Here is a 19,569-nt window from a genome sequence, read left to right as displayed (position 1 = left end):
AAACAGGAAGTGCAACTGTAACGGTTATTCCGGGCCGGCTGCGCTTCATCTTGCGCGTGAGGTTACGCACAGTGACGCTTGTAAATCCCGGCAGCAGTCCGAGGAGAGTCCCGGAATTAACGGTGGGAAAGGAAAGAGAGAGAGAGAGATAACAGACTGGCTGGATTAAACCGAATACCGAGAAACGGCTTCGGTGACAGCTGAGAGCGGCGGACGGAGCTTCGGACTGACCGGAGGAAGGAGACTGGTCTCCCGCTAAGAGCCCGTCCTCACAGGTCGGTACTCCGGGGGGGAGGCTAATTTAATGGCAGCTCCGGTTTTATCCATCAGGAGGAGGATGAGACGTGTTGCTACACAACAAACTGCCGTAAATCAACACACACACACACACACACACACACACACAGAGTGAAACTGTTGTGATGCTGTGGCGGTGAGGTGTTCACCGACAGGTGGGAACTCAACGTGACGAGACAACAGCAGGTTAATCAGCTTTAACCGGAGCAGCAGATTGATCAATTAAAGCAGCTCTGCTTCATTTAGTAGAGAGGAGCAGCCTGCATCTCCTCCCCTCCATCCCGCTTCTGTCTTAATGTCCTTATTTTCTAGTTAAACTGTTTTTATATGTGTCAACATTAACGTGGTAAAGATCCCCTGCAGATACACAAACACTGGTCTTAGCCATGATGTTTATGTTTACTGCTGTGTACTGATATTTACTTTGTTGACAGCAAAATTCTTGTACATGTCTAACAGTGAGATGCAGTCAGATTTAAGTAAACAATACATATTAATTATGACTTAAGACCAGAAAATAGACACAATTTTACGGGTACAGAGTCCCAATCTCCACCCACAGATGATGTTTTAAATGTGTGCTATTTTAAAATTTACAATATTATTGAGGTAATAAACATTTTTTTTCCAAAACTGAATAAACAAGCTGTCCTCAGAGGAAAATAAGGTCCCAGAAAACAGTTTGAAGCTAGAAAGGTGGCAGGGTCCGCCACTTATAAACAAAGTAAAATAGTACGAAAATGTGTTGTACTTTAAGGTCAGTAGGTTTGTTCAGTTAATTCATCGAATCAATCAATAAAGCGTTTTTCTTCATAGTGAACGTTTAATAGAATGTTTTAAAGGGACATTATGTTGTTTTTGGAGAAGAAGTACAAGCACAGAATTTTAATATTTACAAATTTAATAAGATGAAAATACAATGTCAGAAATTGTTTCAATTCTGAGTCTGAATTTCCTCTCCAAAACGTTCAAAGTGCCCCTTTACGTAAAATGCAATTGAGTCAGTAGTTTAAAGTGTAAAGAGACATGCAGGTGTAAGTCGTCAGGAGCAAAGTAAAAAATGTTAACGAAACGATTAAATAAGGTTTGTTGCCAAGTAGGATTTCACATAAAAGGAATTTGCAGTTGGTATTCTGTTGCATAATACCACATAAACAGTAGTAAAAGAAGAGGAAAAAGTATTGCAAAAGTCAAGAAAAAATTAGGAAATCTCTGCTCATCCTTGAGTAACATCAGCAAAGTATGATGTTTCAACACATCTTTAAAAATAAGTTGATTTCTGACTCTGATGAGGACTGAAAACTTTTAAAAGACCACAGATCAGTCAGTGTGCTCCAGTCCTGTTATCCCTCATGAAAACAGAGGTGAACCCCTTTAAGGCTTTTTAAAACCTAAAATAAATGAAATAAAACACAGAAGACATCAGTTCCTTGGATTACAGCTGTGATTGAGGCCTCTGATATTTAGGCTGAAACATTAAAATCTCAAATTTTTAGATACTTAAAAACAGTAAAGCAAAAGTCCTGCAGCCCCTTCAAGGGATATCAAACAGAAAACACCAGAATAGAGAAGTACAGGAAGAAACATGGATGCATGATATTGTGTCTTGCTCACAGATAACAGCAGTGAGTTATAAATCAGTAGAAATTCAAGAATTTGAATCCATGTTGCATAAAAAGGGAAGTGTGTGGGCTCCTCCATCAAACTGTTTCTTCGTCTGTCTTCCTCGGTTTGCTTCAGTCTGTCATGGCTGTGAAAGACTCTGCCGTCTTCTGTTTGGAGACAGATGGAGCGCCAGTTTGCTCTGGCGTTTATTAATAATGAAAACAACAACATTTGTTGCTCTTGTGTCTGTTGTAATCTCAGTTCATTCAGATTCTCTGTGTCCTCATTTTGTGTGTGTGTGTGATTTCTGGAGGTGAATCTTTTCTGTGTGTGTGTGCAGATGTGGAGTCTCTCCACCCATGGCCTCCACCAGGTGACCTCTCCTGACTCCTGATCCACCTGAAGACGTCTGCAGGGTGAGACCAGTGTAACACCCAACACATGCACAGTGTTAGAGGAAGTACTCACATGTTGTACTTCAGTGACAGCAGTAGAAGTACAAGAACTCAAAATGTACTCAAACATGGTACTTAGTTTGTTTCTATCGCGGCCCCAAGTAGTATACAAAACAAACTTGAAGCTGACGTCTACATTTTTTCATGTTTCTACCCTCTGTGTTGATGAAATTAACAGGAATAAAAGCCTCTTCTTTGTTGTATGGATCAGAAATGTTGATGCGGCTGTAAGTGGTCTTTGCTGGGACCAGGACAGGCCTGATCCACACCCTCTCCAAAATCAACATGGACAGTTTAAAATGATCCTTAAGTGACACAGATAGAGTCTCTAACAACTGTTTTCAAATTTAGTGTTATAAACACACCCAGGTCATGCTCAGTTTTACAAACGTATGCTCAATATGACTGTAAAGCACACAAGGTAAGGGTAGTTATTTCAAAACAAAGAGAAAATGGGTGATAAGAGAAACACCGATTGGAGAAAGAACTGCCATGCATTAAATCAGAACAGAATTATTACATAATTGTCAGCTGGAATGATGATTATATTGATATAAACAGAGGCTTAGTCACGTCTCCCTCAGTGGACCTGCTCTGCGTGGGGATACTCGGCTCTCGCTCAGAGATGATATCACAGGCTGACGGTCTGGACAAGATGTTCTGTGATCTCTTATTTTAAGGTTAGAGTTCTGCCCTCGAGCCCGGCACCACACACCCAGTCGCGTGCTGACTTTTGGCTGAACCTTTCCAGCAGGTTGCAGTACGGCCATATAGAGACAGGGCAGCTTTATTCTGAAAATCTAGTTGAAGGTGCTATGTACAACATTCATTCAGTTAAAAGTTAATCTAGCTGATGTCCCCTTTGCCACATCTAGCTTTACCTGTCATCGCTGTTGCTGCTGCTTGAAGTGAAAGCTGCAGTAATCAGTTCTTAAATCAATTATTTGAATGATAGAAAGTTAAACGCTTTGAAAAAGGAGAATTACTTTCAATCGTCCAGCTTCTTAAATGTTAGGTTTTTCTTTTTTTCTTTGTCAAATATGAATATTTTAGGTTTCTCCGCTGCCTCTGACTGTCATCCAACTGTAAGTCTACTAAATTACAGGATCGCTGCTCTGAGAGCTGCTGTTTCTCTGGTGTCTGTAATTAGTCAGAGGTCAGTGATTCGAGGAAACTAAGAATAAAGCTGCACCATAAATTGTCCTCCGCGTCACACAGGATATCCATTCACAGTCCTGAGTGAATCTCAGGTGTTTTATGCTGAGATGAGAATAAAGTAAAGCAGCTCTGCTCACTCGTCATTTTAGTGTACGTATGCTAAATTTAGCTTCTCTATTTTTAGAGCGTCGCCCTCGATAAAAGTCGTGCACACCGAGATGAAAGCGCTGATTTTGTCCTCATTTAGGCCACAGATGCTCAAACACAAACAGTGGACGTTGATACTCTTTTAATTCACCAGTTAGCCGTCAGAGGTTGCTGATGGTGGGGATAGCTCGGTGGTAGCTGAGCTCAGTATGTTTTGATTTAAGCTCACAGGTTTAAGCAGATTGGATTTATGTGTACATTTTTATCTCTGTCAAAGCTCAGTGCACGCAGCGGATTAGCTTTTACCAAACACACTGACTGAATTAATGCCCTAATATCACTCACACATACCTCTGGCTATCTTATTTAAACTGATTGAGAGGGCACGCTGATGTTGGGTCGTCTGTGACAACCCGTGTGATTTAAATCAAGGACAAAAAGATTCAGGTTTATATTTCTTCACTACCTGTGGGTGTAAAAGATGTGGATGAGGAGGATATGAACCTGCCGACAGATATGCCTCATAAACTTTACCACCGCACATGTTAGAGAAGGCGTATGATCTCTGAAGGCCTCTAATGTTACACCTTTGTGTCGGTCTTTGTACGTTGCTCTCAAACTAACTGCTGGATGCTAATCAGTGTTATACACAGTCATTCCTGATCCCAACTTTTCCATTTTTTCTCGGTAAATTTCCATAAAGAGGCCTGAAAACGGTGGAAAATACCAACGTTATGTCTTAATGTTGCTTGTTTTGTGCAACCAACAACTCAAATCAAAACTCTTGAACCAGCCAAAATCAGCTCAGAGCAAAATGACCACATCATATTCCCATCCTTGAGAAGATGTTCTGCTTGATGTTGAGCTGACTGCTGCACCATCTGCACGTCAGCATCTATCAGATGCATGCTGGGAACCCTCTCCCTATTATTTCTCTTTGGCTTGACCATTCGTCCAATTACCCATCCATCTGTCCACCTATTTGTATCTACATTCTCTCCCCTCCTTCCTCCACCACCTCCTCCTCCTCCCTCCCTCCCTCCTCTTGTCAGTGCTGCTGAATTATTTAACATCAGACGGTGGGCTCGGCTGCTGAGCCAGAAGGAGATGGAGCGCTAGAGAGGGGGGGAAAGGATGCAGAGAGAAGGGGAGGTATGGAGGTGTCCGACACTGCAGGAAGCCGTGAGTCAGCAGGCAGAGAAACGAGCTGTGGGAGGGAAGACACAGAGAGTTTATAGATAGCTTTAGGTGATACGGCTGGAGAGAGCGCGGCGTCAAATGCCTCCCGGTGCGTTTGTGTGTGCGTGTGCATGCGCCTATCGATCGAGCAGAGAAGGTCACCGAGCTGAGAGGAGATTAGCAAACTAGACTCGGAGAGGCAGAGCTAACGCCTCCTCTGAATAGCAGCTAGACAGCAGGAGGAAAGGAAAAAAAAAAAAGGGAAGAGAGAGACGACTGCGAAGGACGAGAGGAGCTGCTACAGGATGGGGGAGAGCTATATGTACCAGCGACTCCCGTTCAGCAGGGGAGAGGAGGAGGGGGAGGAGGAGGACGAAGAGGAGAGAGACGGGAGGATCAGAGGAAGTGTCGGGGCACAAATGGTAAAGCCTCAAGTTGAGGTTGGACATGCAGTGATTCTTCTTCTGTCTCTGTAATTACAGTGTGTGTGTGTCTGTGTCTGTGTCTGTGTGTGAGATCATGTGTGTGTGTTGATGTGCTGCAACAACAGAGTGTGTGTTTTGATTTTAATTTGAATTAACCATTTAGTCCAATTTTTCACAACCAGTGGTTCTCAAAGTGAGGTTCAGGGACCTCCAGGGGACCTTGAGGAGGTTTGAGGGGGTCCAGAGTCAAAAAGAAATAGTCTATTTTCTTTATAATTCCATTCATAAGTATCACAATGACAGAATGTGTGGATATTTTGGTAACATGTTTAATAGATTTTCTTTATAACAGATTTTAAAAACTAAATTCTTGGTAGGTGTTGGACCCTGAAACTAAATCTTCCAAGGTCCAAGTCCACGGTCTAATTTATGTCAGTTTAAGGATCTTTTAAGTGAAAAAGTTTGAGAGCCACTGCTTTAAACAAAACAACCTTGATCATACTTCAGTCACCAAATTTTACCAATTTATATATGGCATATGGCAAATTGTCCTACAAATATGACAACAAGGTGCTGAATAGTAGTTGATAACGTTTATTGAAAGCAATGTTCAATGTAACAAAAAATTCTCAGGAAACATGTCTGATTATTACATTAAACAGCATTTCCATTAATTGTACACAATCGCAAAGCAAATGCTGTAAAAAGACAGAAATGTTTGTGTTTATGTTAAAAAAACAAGACTTAAACTCTCAAATATTAATATAAGTATTTGCCTCAAAAATCACAATATAATCACGTCTCTTTGCAGAGTTAGAAAGACGAACACACCCCTCGAAAGAAAGAATGACAGAAGAAATCCCACACGAACACAATGACAGCTTAAATAATGTGATTAATTTCTGACTCACTGACTGAACTGCTTCAACATCCACGATGTGACATGTTGAGATTCAGATGGTGAAAAAAGAAGACGCAAAGTTTGGCTTCCAAGGACTCGACATAAAGAAGTAGTTTGACATTTTGGGCAAATGTTAATTCGCTTTCTTGCACTTGGTTAGCTTAGCTTAGCATAAAGACTGGAATCAGGGGGAAACAGCTAGCCTGGCTCTGTCCCCACCAGCACCGCTACAACTCACACTGACACATGAAATCTTGTTTGTTCAGTCTGTATTATCTGTAGTTCTGTAGGGGGATATCAGGTGAGAATGTTTTTTTTTCAGGGATTTGTTTTTATTGAACGTATTAATGCACAGGCATCTGTAATTTAGAGTAGCTCCTCCATTTTCACCGCACATTACAGAGCGTCCATTAGCCTCACCCTGTAGTGATTACTGATGAGTTAAAAACACAGAATCAGGATCTTGTCTGCACCTCGGGCACCATGTTTTGTCACTGATGTGTCCTCACATGTGTAGTTAATCCAGGTGAATGTGTGTGTGTGCAGATGCAGTGTGAGGAGGGGACGGAGTGGCTGCTGGAGCTGCTGACGGATGTGCAGCTGCAGCAGTACTTCCTGCGCATCCGTGATGACCTCAACGTCACCAGACTCTCCCACTTCGACTACGTCAAGAATGAAGACCTGGAGAAGATCGGCATGGGACGCCCAGGTACGTCCTGTTTCCTGGTCCCAGTCTAGAAGCGTCCAGTTTATTTTATTTGTCTTTTCTTTTAAGAATTTTTCTGAAATGGTACTTCAGTGAAATATGCATATGAAACGTCTTCAGTGTGTTTGTTATTGTGTCGCTTCAGGTCAGAGGAGGCTTTGGGAGGCCGTCAAGAGGAGAAGAGCTCTTTACAAACGCAAGTCCTGGATGAGTAAGGTGCGGTACCACCCTGTACTGTAACACACACACACACACACACACACACACACACACACACACACACACACACACACACAGAAAAATATTCTGCTAGTTGTTAAAAATGTCCTCACAGGAACAGTTATCACATACTTTACATACTTTGTCTTGTATTTCACAATGTGTATTCTCTGACTCTTTAACCCAAACCTCTCACCACCAACTAAATACAATTTTGAATGCCAGTTGAGATAAGTTAGTCACACTTTTATTCAAATAATAAACATATTTTTTCTGCTAGATAACAAGACTGACAAACACACCCCCCCCACACACAAACACAAAGTTGCAGGATGACTGTGTATATTTATAGAAAGAAATCTTAAATGATGAGTAATATATTTTGTTAAGCTCTAGTAATAAGGGAAGACGTCGATGTGCTTAGAAGTAAACACAGCACTTTTATAACCTTTAATTGGAGCCGACTGACATCTGCAATGCTACAACGCTCAGTGAAACATGTTTATACAATTATTCAGAGCAACATATAGTGAGATGGCAGAGGTTTTAATATTTAACATCTAAGTTCCAAACACTTCTTCTGTTCCTGTAGGTGTTTCCGGTGAAACGACCTGACGCCGACCCCCAGCAGCCCCTCCCTCAGGGTGCGACGTCCAGCCCTGCACCAGCCAGTAGCGACGCTCCCGCCTCGCTCACCTGCCTGATCAGAGAGGCGGAGCTGCAGCTGTTCGAGCGGCTCGGAGACGGCACATTCGGGGTGGTGCGGCGAGGAGAGTGGACCGGACCCAACGGCCGAGTGGTGAGACGCAGTTTCTGCACTAACATGGAGTCAACTTGTGCTCATAACGTGCTGCTGAGTAAAAACCATAATACCATGAAATCCATAAAAAAAAGTAATATAAAATCAGTCACAAAGAGCTTTACAGTAGATCCCCATAATAAAAGTAAAGAAGATTTAAATGTTTATATTTACGGATATATTTAGATATTTATTACTTTATTCTTTACCCTTTACATCATGCAAAATAAAACGTAAATGTATAAATAAACACATTCAAAAATTAATTAATTTAGGTGCATTTAATGACATCTTTACAGAACCTCTAAACAGTCATCCTTTTCAGGTGATATTTACTTAGTTATTGAGCCATTTATTTATTGTTTTTAATTGCACTTCCAGTCCTCCATAGCTCAGACCTCTGAGGGAACCTCATAAAGAAGAGGAGCTTAAGATCCTATTTGCTTTACTCTGAATGACAGCAGTTTATTCTGTCGGTCGCCGTCTCTCCCTCTGTGTTTTCCTAGTTGTCAGTGGCGGTGAAGTGTCTGAAGGCCAGCGTGTTGGACTCAGACGGTCTGGACGATTTCATCAGAGAGGTCAACGCCATGCACTCACTGAGCCACCAGAACCTCATCCGGCTGTACGGCATCGTCCTCACACAGCCCATGAAGATGGTAAAACACGCAAAACACTTATTTTTTAGACACAAATGAGACGTGTTAAAGTAATGAGCTGAGTGTTTTATCTCCATCTTGTGTGTGTTTGTGTGTAGGTGGTCGAGCTGGCCCCTCTGGGTTCCCTGTTGGATCGTCTGAGAAAGCGTCAGGGTCACATCCTCATCTTGTCTCTGTGTAACTATGCCGTGCAGGTCAGTTAACACAAAAACAGATCAAACACACAAGAGGAAGTGGAAGTGGAAACCCTCTTGCACACTAAAAAGTACAATATTGGCCTCTGAGATGTAGTGGACTGGAGGTGTTATTAAGTAGTTCTGTCTGTGTTGGTGCGTAGGTGGCGTGTGGTATGGCCTATCTGGAGCAGAAGCGTTTCCTCCACAGGGACCTGGCGGCTCGCAATGTTCTGCTGTCCACCAACGACACGGTGAAGATCGGAGACTTTGGTCTGATGAGGGCGCTGCCAAAAAACACCGACCTATACATCATGGAGGAGGGCCACAAAATCCCTTTCCCATGGTGAGAACAGCATCCTGGCTGCACGTAATGAAGTTCTGTAGCCTGACTTCATATCTAATTCTTGTTCCAAATCTTTGTCTTCGTCCTCGTCTCGCTCCAGGTGTGCTCCGGAGTCTCTGAAGTCTCGTACTTTCTCCCATGCATCTGATACCTGGATGTTCGGGGTCACTCTGTGGGAGATGTTCACCCACGGACAGGAGCCGTGGCTGGGCCTTAATGGCAGCCAGGTGCAAGCACACACACAAACTTTCTAGCTAGTTCAAATTCATGTTTTGAATTAAAAAAAAGTAACTCTTCCACTGAATAAAAAACAGTTGCAGCCTCTCCCAATTTGATAAATTCTGCTGATAATAATCAGTATTCTGCATTTGTGTGTCCATTCTCAGATCCTCCACAAGGTGGACGTGGAGGCCGAGAGGCTGTGTAAACCAGAGGACTGTCCTCAGGACATCTACAACGTGATGCTGCAGTGCTGGAGCCCCAAACCTGAGGACAGACCGACTTTCATCGCCCTCAGAGACTTCCTTCTCGAGGTAACACAGCATTTTAAGTCGAATGTAATCATAAATTAGAAGTCAGAAACAGTAGCGACATCAAAATTTCTGTCTAATTTCTGTGTTTACTTGTAGCCGGACTGAGAGAAGCATATAAAACGATTTGTGTCACAACACTCCCCGCCTGCATTTCCTGTCTCTCTACAAAAGATGAAGAGAATGAAAAGTCAGCGTGACCTGAGACATGACCACTCGTCTCTAGTCCAAATAAGAGTCAACGCAGAAAGGAGCCTCCTGGATCAGCTTCTGTTGTCAGTGCTAAGACAGTAGTTTTGTAGTTTGCAAACTACAACAGCTTTATTTAAACTCAAAATTGAACTGTCTAAATATTGCAAATCAACATCCCTGTGGTCAAATCATTACCAGAAAGGATGAAATCTTATTTAGCATGCAGTTTAAATATTAGATACTCCAGAAGTGTCATAAAGTGTCGCACCGGACGAATAGAGGACAATAAAGGGAGAGCAAGTGGAAACAAATAAATCACCATTACACTAAATGAGATGACAGTAATGGTCCATTGTACCGTCGCTTTTTGCCTGTAACCGTGAGTGTGTTTGTCTTCTGCAGACCATGCCCACAGACATGAGAGCTCTGCAGGACTTTGAGGAGGAAGACAAGCTTCAGATTAAAATGAACGACGTCATCACCATCATAGAGGGAAGGTCAGTGTGTCACAGTCCTACACACACACACACACACACACACAGCAGTATTTTAATCAAATTACCGGTTTTGAAAGTCTTGCTTGTGTGTGTCAGTGCAGACTGGACACGACAACAAATGCATCTTTTGTTGATACTGGATTCCTTGCACTGTTGGAGATTATCATAATTACCGTCACGTTACTGGCTCATTCTAGTTGATTGTGGCATCTTTTGAATGGACAAACACACTTCTGTTCAGCCTAAATGAAAACCCCCAAGCTAACAAGATATTGCTTGATTTCCGTTGTCGCTTATACATTTAAATAAGTGTATTCATGTGACTGAGGAAACGGAATGTCCCGTTATTGTTGAATTTTATCCCTGTTAGTGCAATATGGGGACACAGATTCTACATTTCATACTGATGTGTTTGTTTCTGTCAATATGTTTTTTTCAGGGCAGAGCACTACTGGTGGCGAGGTCAGAACAGGGGGACGCTACGTGTCGGTCAGTTTCCTCGCCACGTGGTGACGTCGGTGGCCGGCCTGTCCGCCCACGACATCAGCCGACCGCTCAAACACTCGTTCATCCACACGGGACACGGAGACACGGACCCTCACAGGAGCTGGGGACACGCAGATCGTATAGACAGGTTGATAACACTCACAAACTGAAGCCAGAGGTTTAGTTTAAACATATAATGATATAATGAAATTAATTCAATAGTGGAATGTTTTATTCTTTTTGATTTGAAGACAAGATGTGTTTGTTTGTAAGTATCTTGTAAAGAAAAGTATCAAATAAATGTAGCCGAGTAAAAAAAGCACAGAATCTCCCTTTGGTGAGAGAAAAGAAAGACAGAGCAGTGTCAGATTTTGAATATTTGAGTTTTTCCTAACTGTTTCACTTGGGTAAAAGATGTGCTTCCATCTTTATCCACTGGAGAGCAGCAGAGCACCACCTCCAGTTCAACAACAGGCTATCTGCTTGTTCAGCTGTTTTAGATCAAATCCAGAGAACCCTCACAACTGCTGCAAAGACAAAAAGAGCCTCAAAGATAAACATTTTGACAGCAGCAACTCTGAAACAAATAATATTTATTAGCTTTGACAGATATAAAGTAGAGATTGTGAATAAAGAATAGGTCTGGTTGTTCTTTCGCCCACTTTGTGTGTCATATTTAAATGCTGAATGAATTTACAGACACAAATCACATGTGACTTTTCACGTCTGCTTCCTCTCAGCCTGTATTTGGGGAATCCCATGGACCCTCCTGATGTCCTCGGCATGGAATCGGGCATCGCGAGGCCGACCAAACTCCCCAATCGTGCCAAGAGTAAATTTATTCAAACATTCAAACACATACACAATATTTCATCTTCTTTTAATAGCTCTCAATCAAAACTCATTCTCCTCCAAGAGTCATTTAAAAAATGTGTAAAACTCTCTTTACCAGAGCAACCTCCTCCTCGTCCGCCCCAACCTGCTGTTCTTCTGAAGAGTAAGTTCTTCTCGTCTTGTCCTGTGCTGTCTGTAAATCCACAGTCTCACCTTTAAATACCTGCTGCTGCTATTTCCTGACTCATGTTGTTTTGCGCGTGTGTCCAGAGCCGTTCTACGACTCCGTGATGGACGATTACGACGACGATGACGATGCCAGTGCTTCGTCTGGCCTGAAGAGGCTGGGAGTGTCTCTGGGGCTGAAGCTCCGGCCGTGGGAGGGCTCCGGCGTGCGCTCGGCCAAAAGCGAGGTGTCGCTCATCGACTTCACTGACGACAGCTTCAGCTCGACCACGCCCTCGCCGCTCACCGAGAGCCGGCCGGATGAAGACACACTAAAGGTACAGTGAGAGAGTTAAAGTAGCCTGATAGAGTTAGTTAATTATTTTATTAATTCTGTGTCATGCCAATATCTGGCTCCTCATGTCACTATAATATCACCACAAATATATACAGCACATGAAATGAATTAATAGAAAATGACTATATCAATCAATTTCTTGCAAGGGGAAAAAGAAAAGAAAAACAACACATAAAATCTGAATTATATAAAACATAAACTCTGTGCCATGTTCAACTTTTATCATCCTAAACTTCCTCATCTTAACTCATATCACCAGCCCACTGCTCATTAAACCGAGTAAGCACAGATTCTCACAGACCTTTTCATTTTTAAGAAAAACTCCAACTGGTCCAGTGTTACTGAACAATGTATACACATCTCTTGACAAAGCCCAGTCATTTGTATATCCCTTGTAAATACCTTTTCCACGTCAGCCTATTCTCTTCCATATAAAGTAAACCTATACCATAGCTAGGTAATACATATCTCCCAGAGAGCCTCACACGGTTCCCAACCCATGTCCCCCACTTCAGCTAACTTTGGTGTGTATTTACGTCTGGGGGTGCTTTGTTTTGAACTGATTCAAACAGCGGGATATCTCGAAGGCCTCAAACCCCAGCAGAGTCATCAAGCACACCACAAAGTTTGTAAAAAGTTTTGTTTCTTTCAGAACTCATATCCTTCAGATTTCTCCTTTTACCAATGATTCCTCATAATTGTCTCATCACAGAAATGTGACATTAAATAATAAGATTAATTAGACACAAATTAAAACTCTCAAACCTGAAGCGCACAGTATACAGACATAAAGAAATGACTTGTAGCAAGCCAACCTTTCTCAATAATATAAAGTATACACTATACACTAACACTACGTCACTGAAGTGATGTATATGACAGTGAGGAAAGTTGTTTTCAGTGTCTGTTCACATGAGAGAAAGATCTTTATTGGCTGTTTCTCACATGTTTTCCCAGCTGATGTGATGGTTCAAGCCACCTTTTGACCTTTTGGGTTCTCTCGAAACAACCAGCAGCTCACACAGAAAGCGATTGTTCCGAGTCGTTTCAAAGATCTTAAACTCCTGTCGACCTCACATCAGCTTGTCTGTAGCGAGCAGTCCAGTTCAGTTCCGATTAGTTTGTTAGACGTATGAACGGGTTATATTTGTGTTCCCACCGGTCCGCCTGGTCTTTGGCTTAGTAATGTCCAGTATAATTTATTTTCTTTGATTGAGCCTGAGGCAGGTGCAGTGTGATGGCTGCGTACTCCTCGATGGCCTTGAACATAATTACAGTAACTTCTCCTCATCGTCTGGCTCCCTTTGGTCGTCTCCACTCAGCTGGGTTTAGAGTTTCAACATGCTGTTTACAACATTTAAAATGTAGCTGAAATGCAATTTATCATCTTAGTGGCTTTATGATTGTGTAAAAAATTAGAGTTGACATTTATCTTCATCAACTGTTTGGTTATTTTTGCTTCTATGGATGATGATGATGATGAGTTTCTCCACAACTGTCAGGTGGACTGCCATGAAATCTGACCAGATGTTTATGTCCCTCAGAAGATGACTAATGAGTCCTCACCAACAACAGAGATTCAGATAGCAATAAGATAAGATTATATATTTACAGTCATGAGGCAAGAATCTGTTCTACTTGCTTCTGTAACTCAGTGCGGTCTCTTATCTAGCGTGTAAAGAAATACGAAGCATGTGGTGGGGGTTTTTCCATATTCTAAGAAAAAGATGGCTTGGATTACAACACTCTGTTAGAAAATGACATCTTTGTGAGTTACAAAACAGAAATACTGAATAAACAGACATATCTTTCAAAAGCTACCATCCGTAGCCAGATACAGTAGATGGAGTGAGCAATACGACATCATGTTGAGAAAGATTCTGTTTCAAGACTGGATATTTAAGTTAACGGGGTAGTCCAGGGATCACTTTGTTTCTCTACATTAGCATCAACTTGTTTTAATACGTGAATAAACACCCCTCCGTACAGTTCAACCCGTGCAGGCTTTCCATGGCAGTCGATGTTCCCGGTGTTGAACCATCATTTTGTGTTTAAAAAAAAATCAATACTCTGTTTAGAAACTGCCGCAGGCGGCTAGTTTGTGCAGCAGTGGGGCCAGCAGCAGAGTCGCACAACACTGCAGTAGGAGTCACATTTGATGTTTAACACGCCGAGAATACAGAGCGTGTACTGACAAAATGATGGCAGAGGATTTGTTGTTAAAGCAATATGTCAGATTAAAGCCTGGTGCAAACAGGGAACCTGATAACGTTAATGAGGAAAAGTAGTGGGTCACCTTGTTGAGAAGTTGCAGGTGTGCAGCCTGTCACCTGGTCTTAAGCGTAACGTTACCATGGGGGCTCCACTTCCCTCTCATCCTCAGGACACTCCATCCATCCTGGACTGGCCTCTCCCACAGCCAGCTTATGACGAGGTTACTACCGAGATCGAGGACCAATCAGAGGACCAGGAGGTGCGGTCCATCAACAAGGGTTTTACTGAGGACACTGCGGCCACGCCGAGCGCTGGTATGGCGGGGAGGAGTGAGTCGCAGTCAGCTGACCTCTTCCAAGAGCTGCAGCGGGAGGTAGAGATCGTTCAATATATAGTTTCAGTTTCTAGATCTGTGTTCCATGCTAACTCTTCTTTCTGTCTCTGCGGGTGAAGGTGATGGTGAAGCTGCAGGTTCCCATGGCAACAGGCCGTTCCCTCCCATCCTCCCCGCTCCCCATGCCCCTGGCTCCTCTGGGCCCCCATCGACAGATCTACCTGCCTCCTCCCTCCCCCTCCTCCACTTCCACCTCCTCCTTCGCCTCCTGTTTCGAGGACCGGCCGGTGCTGCCCCCTCGCAGCCCCGTCCCCCCGCTGCGTCCCTCCAAACACAACATCTCCTCCAACCGCACCTCCAACCCGCAGTCGCGCTCCAGCTCCATCTCCCTGGGCGAGCCGGACGACACGCCTCCTCAAATCCCGCCCAGAGACCACGCCTTCTCTCAGCCGGGCTCCCGCTCCTCCTCTCCCCTCCCACTGGTGCCGCCGCTCTCCTCCTCCCCCGTGGCGCTGCCTCCTCCTCCCCTCTCGGTCTCTCCACGGCGGGCGTCTGGACTCCTGGGCCCTCTCCTCTCCTCCAACTCGTCAGCCTCCTCCCTGCCTCCAGTGGCATCACATTCCTCACAGTTCACAGCTCGCGGCTCCTCCTACTCGTCTGGCTCCTTATTGGATCCTCTCGCCTTCCGTGAGGGGCGTGGCCTGTCCTCGCTGATTGACGGCCCCCAGAGCTCTGCTCCCGCCCCGCTGCCTGATCGGCCAGCTTATCTGGAAAGGTCTGTTCCTCATATCAGACACTGTATAATGTCGTTCACTCTATAATACAAGGGCATTTTTTCAAGGAAAGTTTGGGGCAAAGTTACATTGGTCTATTCTTCTATTCTAAAGTAAAGTAAGTATTTATATTCCATTGTATTTGTATTTTTTATCGTTGTTTGTTGATACTGCGTCCCTGAAAACATTCACTCATACTTACTGTGATAAAACAGTCACCTTATTTTGTATCTGTGGTTTTCTGATCAGGTACGGAGCAGCCAACATGGCGGCAGTCAAACCCATGATTCAGCAGCCCGGCGGAGCCAAACCGAACTCCTCCTACAACAACAACAACGGGCGAACTGCAGCTCCCAGCATGCAGCAGGAGCAGAGCATCAAACAGGTAAGAGACAGAAAAATATTGTTTTATATTTTTGCCTGTTATGTGTACAAGAAGAGAATTCAGAGTAGGCTGACATTTATTAAACTCATTTTAACACATTATGACTGTACTGTGTAGAATACTGATGCACTGAAGATCAAACGTGAATCTCAGGACAACAAAAGGCCGCTGTTTGTCTGTTACATAGCCCATATTTATAAATTAAGTTACATTTGATCTTATATTCATTCATTCATTCTTCTGTGGTTCCAGACAAGTTTTCTATTAAGTTTCATCCTCAGTTGATTATAAGTTGACGATGTGTTGACAGGTCCAGGGTGCAGTGCACGGTGTCACGCTGGAGGAATGTAAGGCAGCTCTGCAGGGTCACAACTGGAACATCCCTCTGGCTGTCAATTATTTAAAGGTACACTCATGCATCTACATACTTTTATCTCTTTATAGCTTTTGTTAGGTTTGAAAACTGAACTCCAGCTTCTCTGCTCTGTAGTGGATGTTACCAGGTACTATGAAATAAAAACTAAAGTAACATTGGAGATGGAGAGATGGAGAAGAAGACATGACACGTTATTTATCTCTTTTTTTGTTTTATACAAATTCCCACAGACACACAAGCGCAAAAATCTGAGTGTTTCTCACATTCATTCAGGCATTTTGCCCCCATAAAAAGGAGAAAAAGTGAATACCGTGATCTCAATTTCCATTAATTAATCTCCACAAGCTGCACATGCCTCAGCGGCAGAACACTGGCCGAACAAAGACACTGTTGTCTGTTAGCAGAGACGACACAAATAAGCAATTGACACAGTTCAGACTTAAAGGTGTATTGCAGCAGTATGTATTTCAGTTTGGTGGTTATTTGGTGTTATGATTAAGACACAGAGTGTCCATGATGGCAGCAGGCCCCTACACAGATGTTAAAAAACATGCATGTTGGGGTACATGGTGGAGACATAATGTATAAAACAACAATCAAACAACCTGCCTTGTGTGTGGAAGGTGGAGCAGCTGTTCCGTCTGGGCCTCCGGTCGAGAACCGAGTGTGAGGAGCTTCTGCAGCGCTGCCAGTGGAACCTGGAGGAGTCCAGCACGCTCATGCTGGACTCGTACGGACCACATCGAAACATGTAAGAACAACTAAACTGGTTAAAAACTTCTTCTTCTGTAGTGACTCTGCAAAATGAAAACTATGCAAGTCAGTATTGTACAGCAGCTGTTTATGTCCATTCAATCCTAATTTAATTTGACTTTAATGTGAAGTTGTGTTTGTAAAAAAATTAAATAAATATGCAGCGATAGTTGGGTAACACAAGCACATATGGGATGAAGATGTCACTCCATCTGCTCTTCCTCCCTGGTCTGCCTGTCGGTCTGGTGCTCTTGTGACTGTTAAGACACCCAGTCTGAATGCTGACATGCTGTCAGAGCTTCCCTCAAAGGTTTTGGACTTTCAAACTGTGACTGGAACAAGAGGAACCAGAGTTAAAAGCACATCTCAAATCAGAAGACAAATAAATGAAGACAGTAAGAATATAAAGTGAAAATCAGTGATGGTAAAGTCTTAAAGCCTTGCAGCTATGGTATATCATTTAATAGACAAATAAAATAATGAAAATGTAAAATTAACCCAGGTCTTTAAAATAATTTGAGACGAGACACGTTTATTTATGTAGCACCATTCAGACATGAGACAACTCAACTTGCTTAAGAGAGAAGGATAAATGCTGTTAGATATTAACACATTAAGAACATATTTAAATTGCATTTAAAGTGAAAAGCAAGCGTATAAAAAGTTACAGATTCAAATTAAAAAGTTTGAGATACACCAGGGACTTGAAACATGAAGCATCAACTCAGCTGCATCACAGATTTTCTAACAAGCCTTCACATATGACGCCATCTCTCTCTCTCTCTCTCTCTCTCTCTCTCTCTCTCTCTCGCTCTGTGTATCTGTCTCTCTCTCAGGAAATGACAGCAGGACGACATCACCCACTGACGAGCCTCTGATGTCTGGATCGACACGCCATCACTGACCTGCTCGGATGACTCATCGCCGCGCGGACGCCAGACACAGCAACACTTCGTAATGAACGGAGGAAACATAAAGCAGGACGTGTGCCTCATTCTGTGTACTGTGAATATCTGCTTCTACCTGTGTCGCACACATGCATGCTCATTATCCGCCAAACGGAGCAGCTTGTCGAATGAGTCACTCTATTACTTGAACAGATGCTATTTATGTTTTGTTTTTTATTATTATATTATTATTATTATTACGTGAATAATGAGAGTTCATATCCTCGCTGGTAGCTACTGCAAACGTTTACTGGTTGTGAATTTAGCTGTGAATACGTGCATGTCAAGGTTTGTGCCCATGCCTTTACGCTGTAAATGAAGCGATATATAAAAATCAGGGAACTGTCAGCCGTCGTTTTTATGAAAATAGTTGAGACGCTGTATTGTATATGGCACTTTAATGGACGTGACGACACATTAACTGCTGGTCAGAAGATGGTAAACAATTTATCTAGTTAGTGAAGCGATGAGATACTGATATCATGTGTTATTAATGCATCGTTCGTGTCTTAAACGAAAGCTTTGTGGGCTTTGTAAAGGCGTGAATTGTGAACGGATCGAGAGATTTTTAGTTTTGTCTTCGGCAATAAGATGCCAAAACAGAAATGTGAAGATATCTACCGTCTCCTTATGAATACAGGGTATAAGAGTTGAACCTCCACACGTTAAATAGTAAAAGGTGGATGTTAGGTATTTCTTCGGATGATAACGACTGCTGTATGATAATCATAAACACACGCTGAAGTGCTTAACGAACATTTACCTGAATAAGTAGGACCTGCTACGTGAGAGTGTTTGCATGTGTGCTCGGTGCTGCAGTGCTGTATGGGTAATTACACGCAGCTAAACAGATAGATAGAAATAAGACACTTGTCGTTTTTTGCAGCTACGTCTCCAAGATATGATTTAGACAGATGTCTAAGTGTGTGTGTGTGTGTGTGTGTGTGTGTGTGTGCGTGTGTGTGACGTCCGTCCCTCTTGAGGCTCAGCTGTAAGCTCTTGTTGTCACACTGCCGTATGTGACGCTGACTGCATTATACTGTAAAAAAAAAAGAAAAAAGCAGCTTCTTAATGAGAAAATGCAAATATGGCCGCCACTGTTTTATAATAAAGTGAAATATGAGTCATTCTCTTTTCAAAAAAATCCAAACATCTGTGTTCAGTTTTTATTTTTAAAAAATAAGTGACTTAAAGAAACAGGCAACATTAACGTCTCCCATCAGTTGTACGCAGATAAAACAAAACATTTGTTTATTTTTTTTATTTTGTATTGTTTTTTATTTTTTTGTTATCCTCCTGTCTTTTCTTCTTTTCATCTCCTCTCTTTGTACGTCCACTCAGCAGTCAAAAAAACAGAGAATTACAGTACAAATCAGCTCAAATCCTCTTTTTATTAACAAAAGTTTAAAAATAAACTCTGTCCTCGCCTCAGATCCGGGTGTTTATTCCTCCAGAGGCTCCGCTCATGGCTGTTTCCTCTAGAGCTCGCCAGCGAAGTCTCAAAGTGGTCATGCTCATAATTATGTGTAACTTTTAGCATAAATATACATTAAACAGGCAAGTTATATAAAACTAATGAATGTGCAATGCCTGACAACTCAAGCCATCTGCCGCCTCAAAGTGCTCGCTGGCCAGCAGGGAGACGTATCAGCAGCCAGC

General features: G+C 42.7%; 1 protein-coding gene across 2 annotated transcripts; it reads left to right on the top strand.

Annotated features, from left to right (window-relative positions):
• The first annotated feature begins 29 nt into the window (after nt 1-29).
• On the top strand, nt 30-19,060 carry tnk2a (tyrosine kinase, non-receptor, 2a). 2 transcript variants are annotated; one of them, XM_037078795.1, is made up of 21 exons: nt 30-275; nt 2,243-2,318; nt 6,714-6,876; nt 7,019-7,089; nt 7,685-7,891; nt 8,398-8,547; nt 8,646-8,741; nt 8,885-9,066; nt 9,167-9,293; nt 9,453-9,599; nt 10,191-10,285; nt 10,725-10,919; nt 11,512-11,603; nt 11,724-11,768; nt 11,876-12,108; nt 14,512-14,715; nt 14,796-15,451; nt 15,699-15,834; nt 16,145-16,240; nt 16,834-16,961; nt 17,800-19,060. In XM_037078795.1, the coding sequence occupies exons 3-21, from the start codon at nt 6,714-6,716 to the stop codon at nt 17,804-17,806; spliced, it is 3,030 nt and encodes a 1,009-aa protein (XP_036934690.1). In that variant the 5' UTR covers nt 30-275; nt 2,243-2,318; the 3' UTR covers nt 17,807-19,060. The 2 variants fall into 2 exon arrangements, with proteins under 2 accessions (XP_036934690.1, XP_036934689.1); XM_037078794.1 differs by lacking the exons at nt 30-275; nt 2,243-2,318 and adding an exon at nt 4,736-5,263.
• Nucleotides 19,061-19,569: the final 509 nt, after the last annotated feature.

This window comes from Acanthopagrus latus, chromosome 19 (assembly GCF_904848185.1).
Source record: "Acanthopagrus latus isolate v.2019 chromosome 19, fAcaLat1.1, whole genome shotgun sequence".
NCBI lineage: Eukaryota > Metazoa > Chordata > Actinopteri > Spariformes > Sparidae > Acanthopagrus > Acanthopagrus latus.
The sequence above is the reverse complement of the archived record's forward strand: the minus strand, read 5'-3'. Positions and strand labels throughout refer to the sequence as shown.

Bases quoted from the DNA above. Each gene is read 5' to 3' on its own strand.
- tnk2a (XM_037078794.1), top strand. From the start codon at position 5,147: ATGGGGGAGAGCTATATGTACCAGCGACTCCCGTTCAGCAGGGGAGAG. The intron at 9,600-10,190 runs GTAACACAGCAT...TGTCTTCTGCAG, and splicing joins TCAGAGACTTCCTTCTCGAG to ACCATGCCCACAGACATGAG. The intron at 12,109-14,511 runs GTACAGTGAGAG...TCTCATCCTCAG, and splicing joins CGGATGAAGACACACTAAAG to GACACTCCATCCATCCTGGA.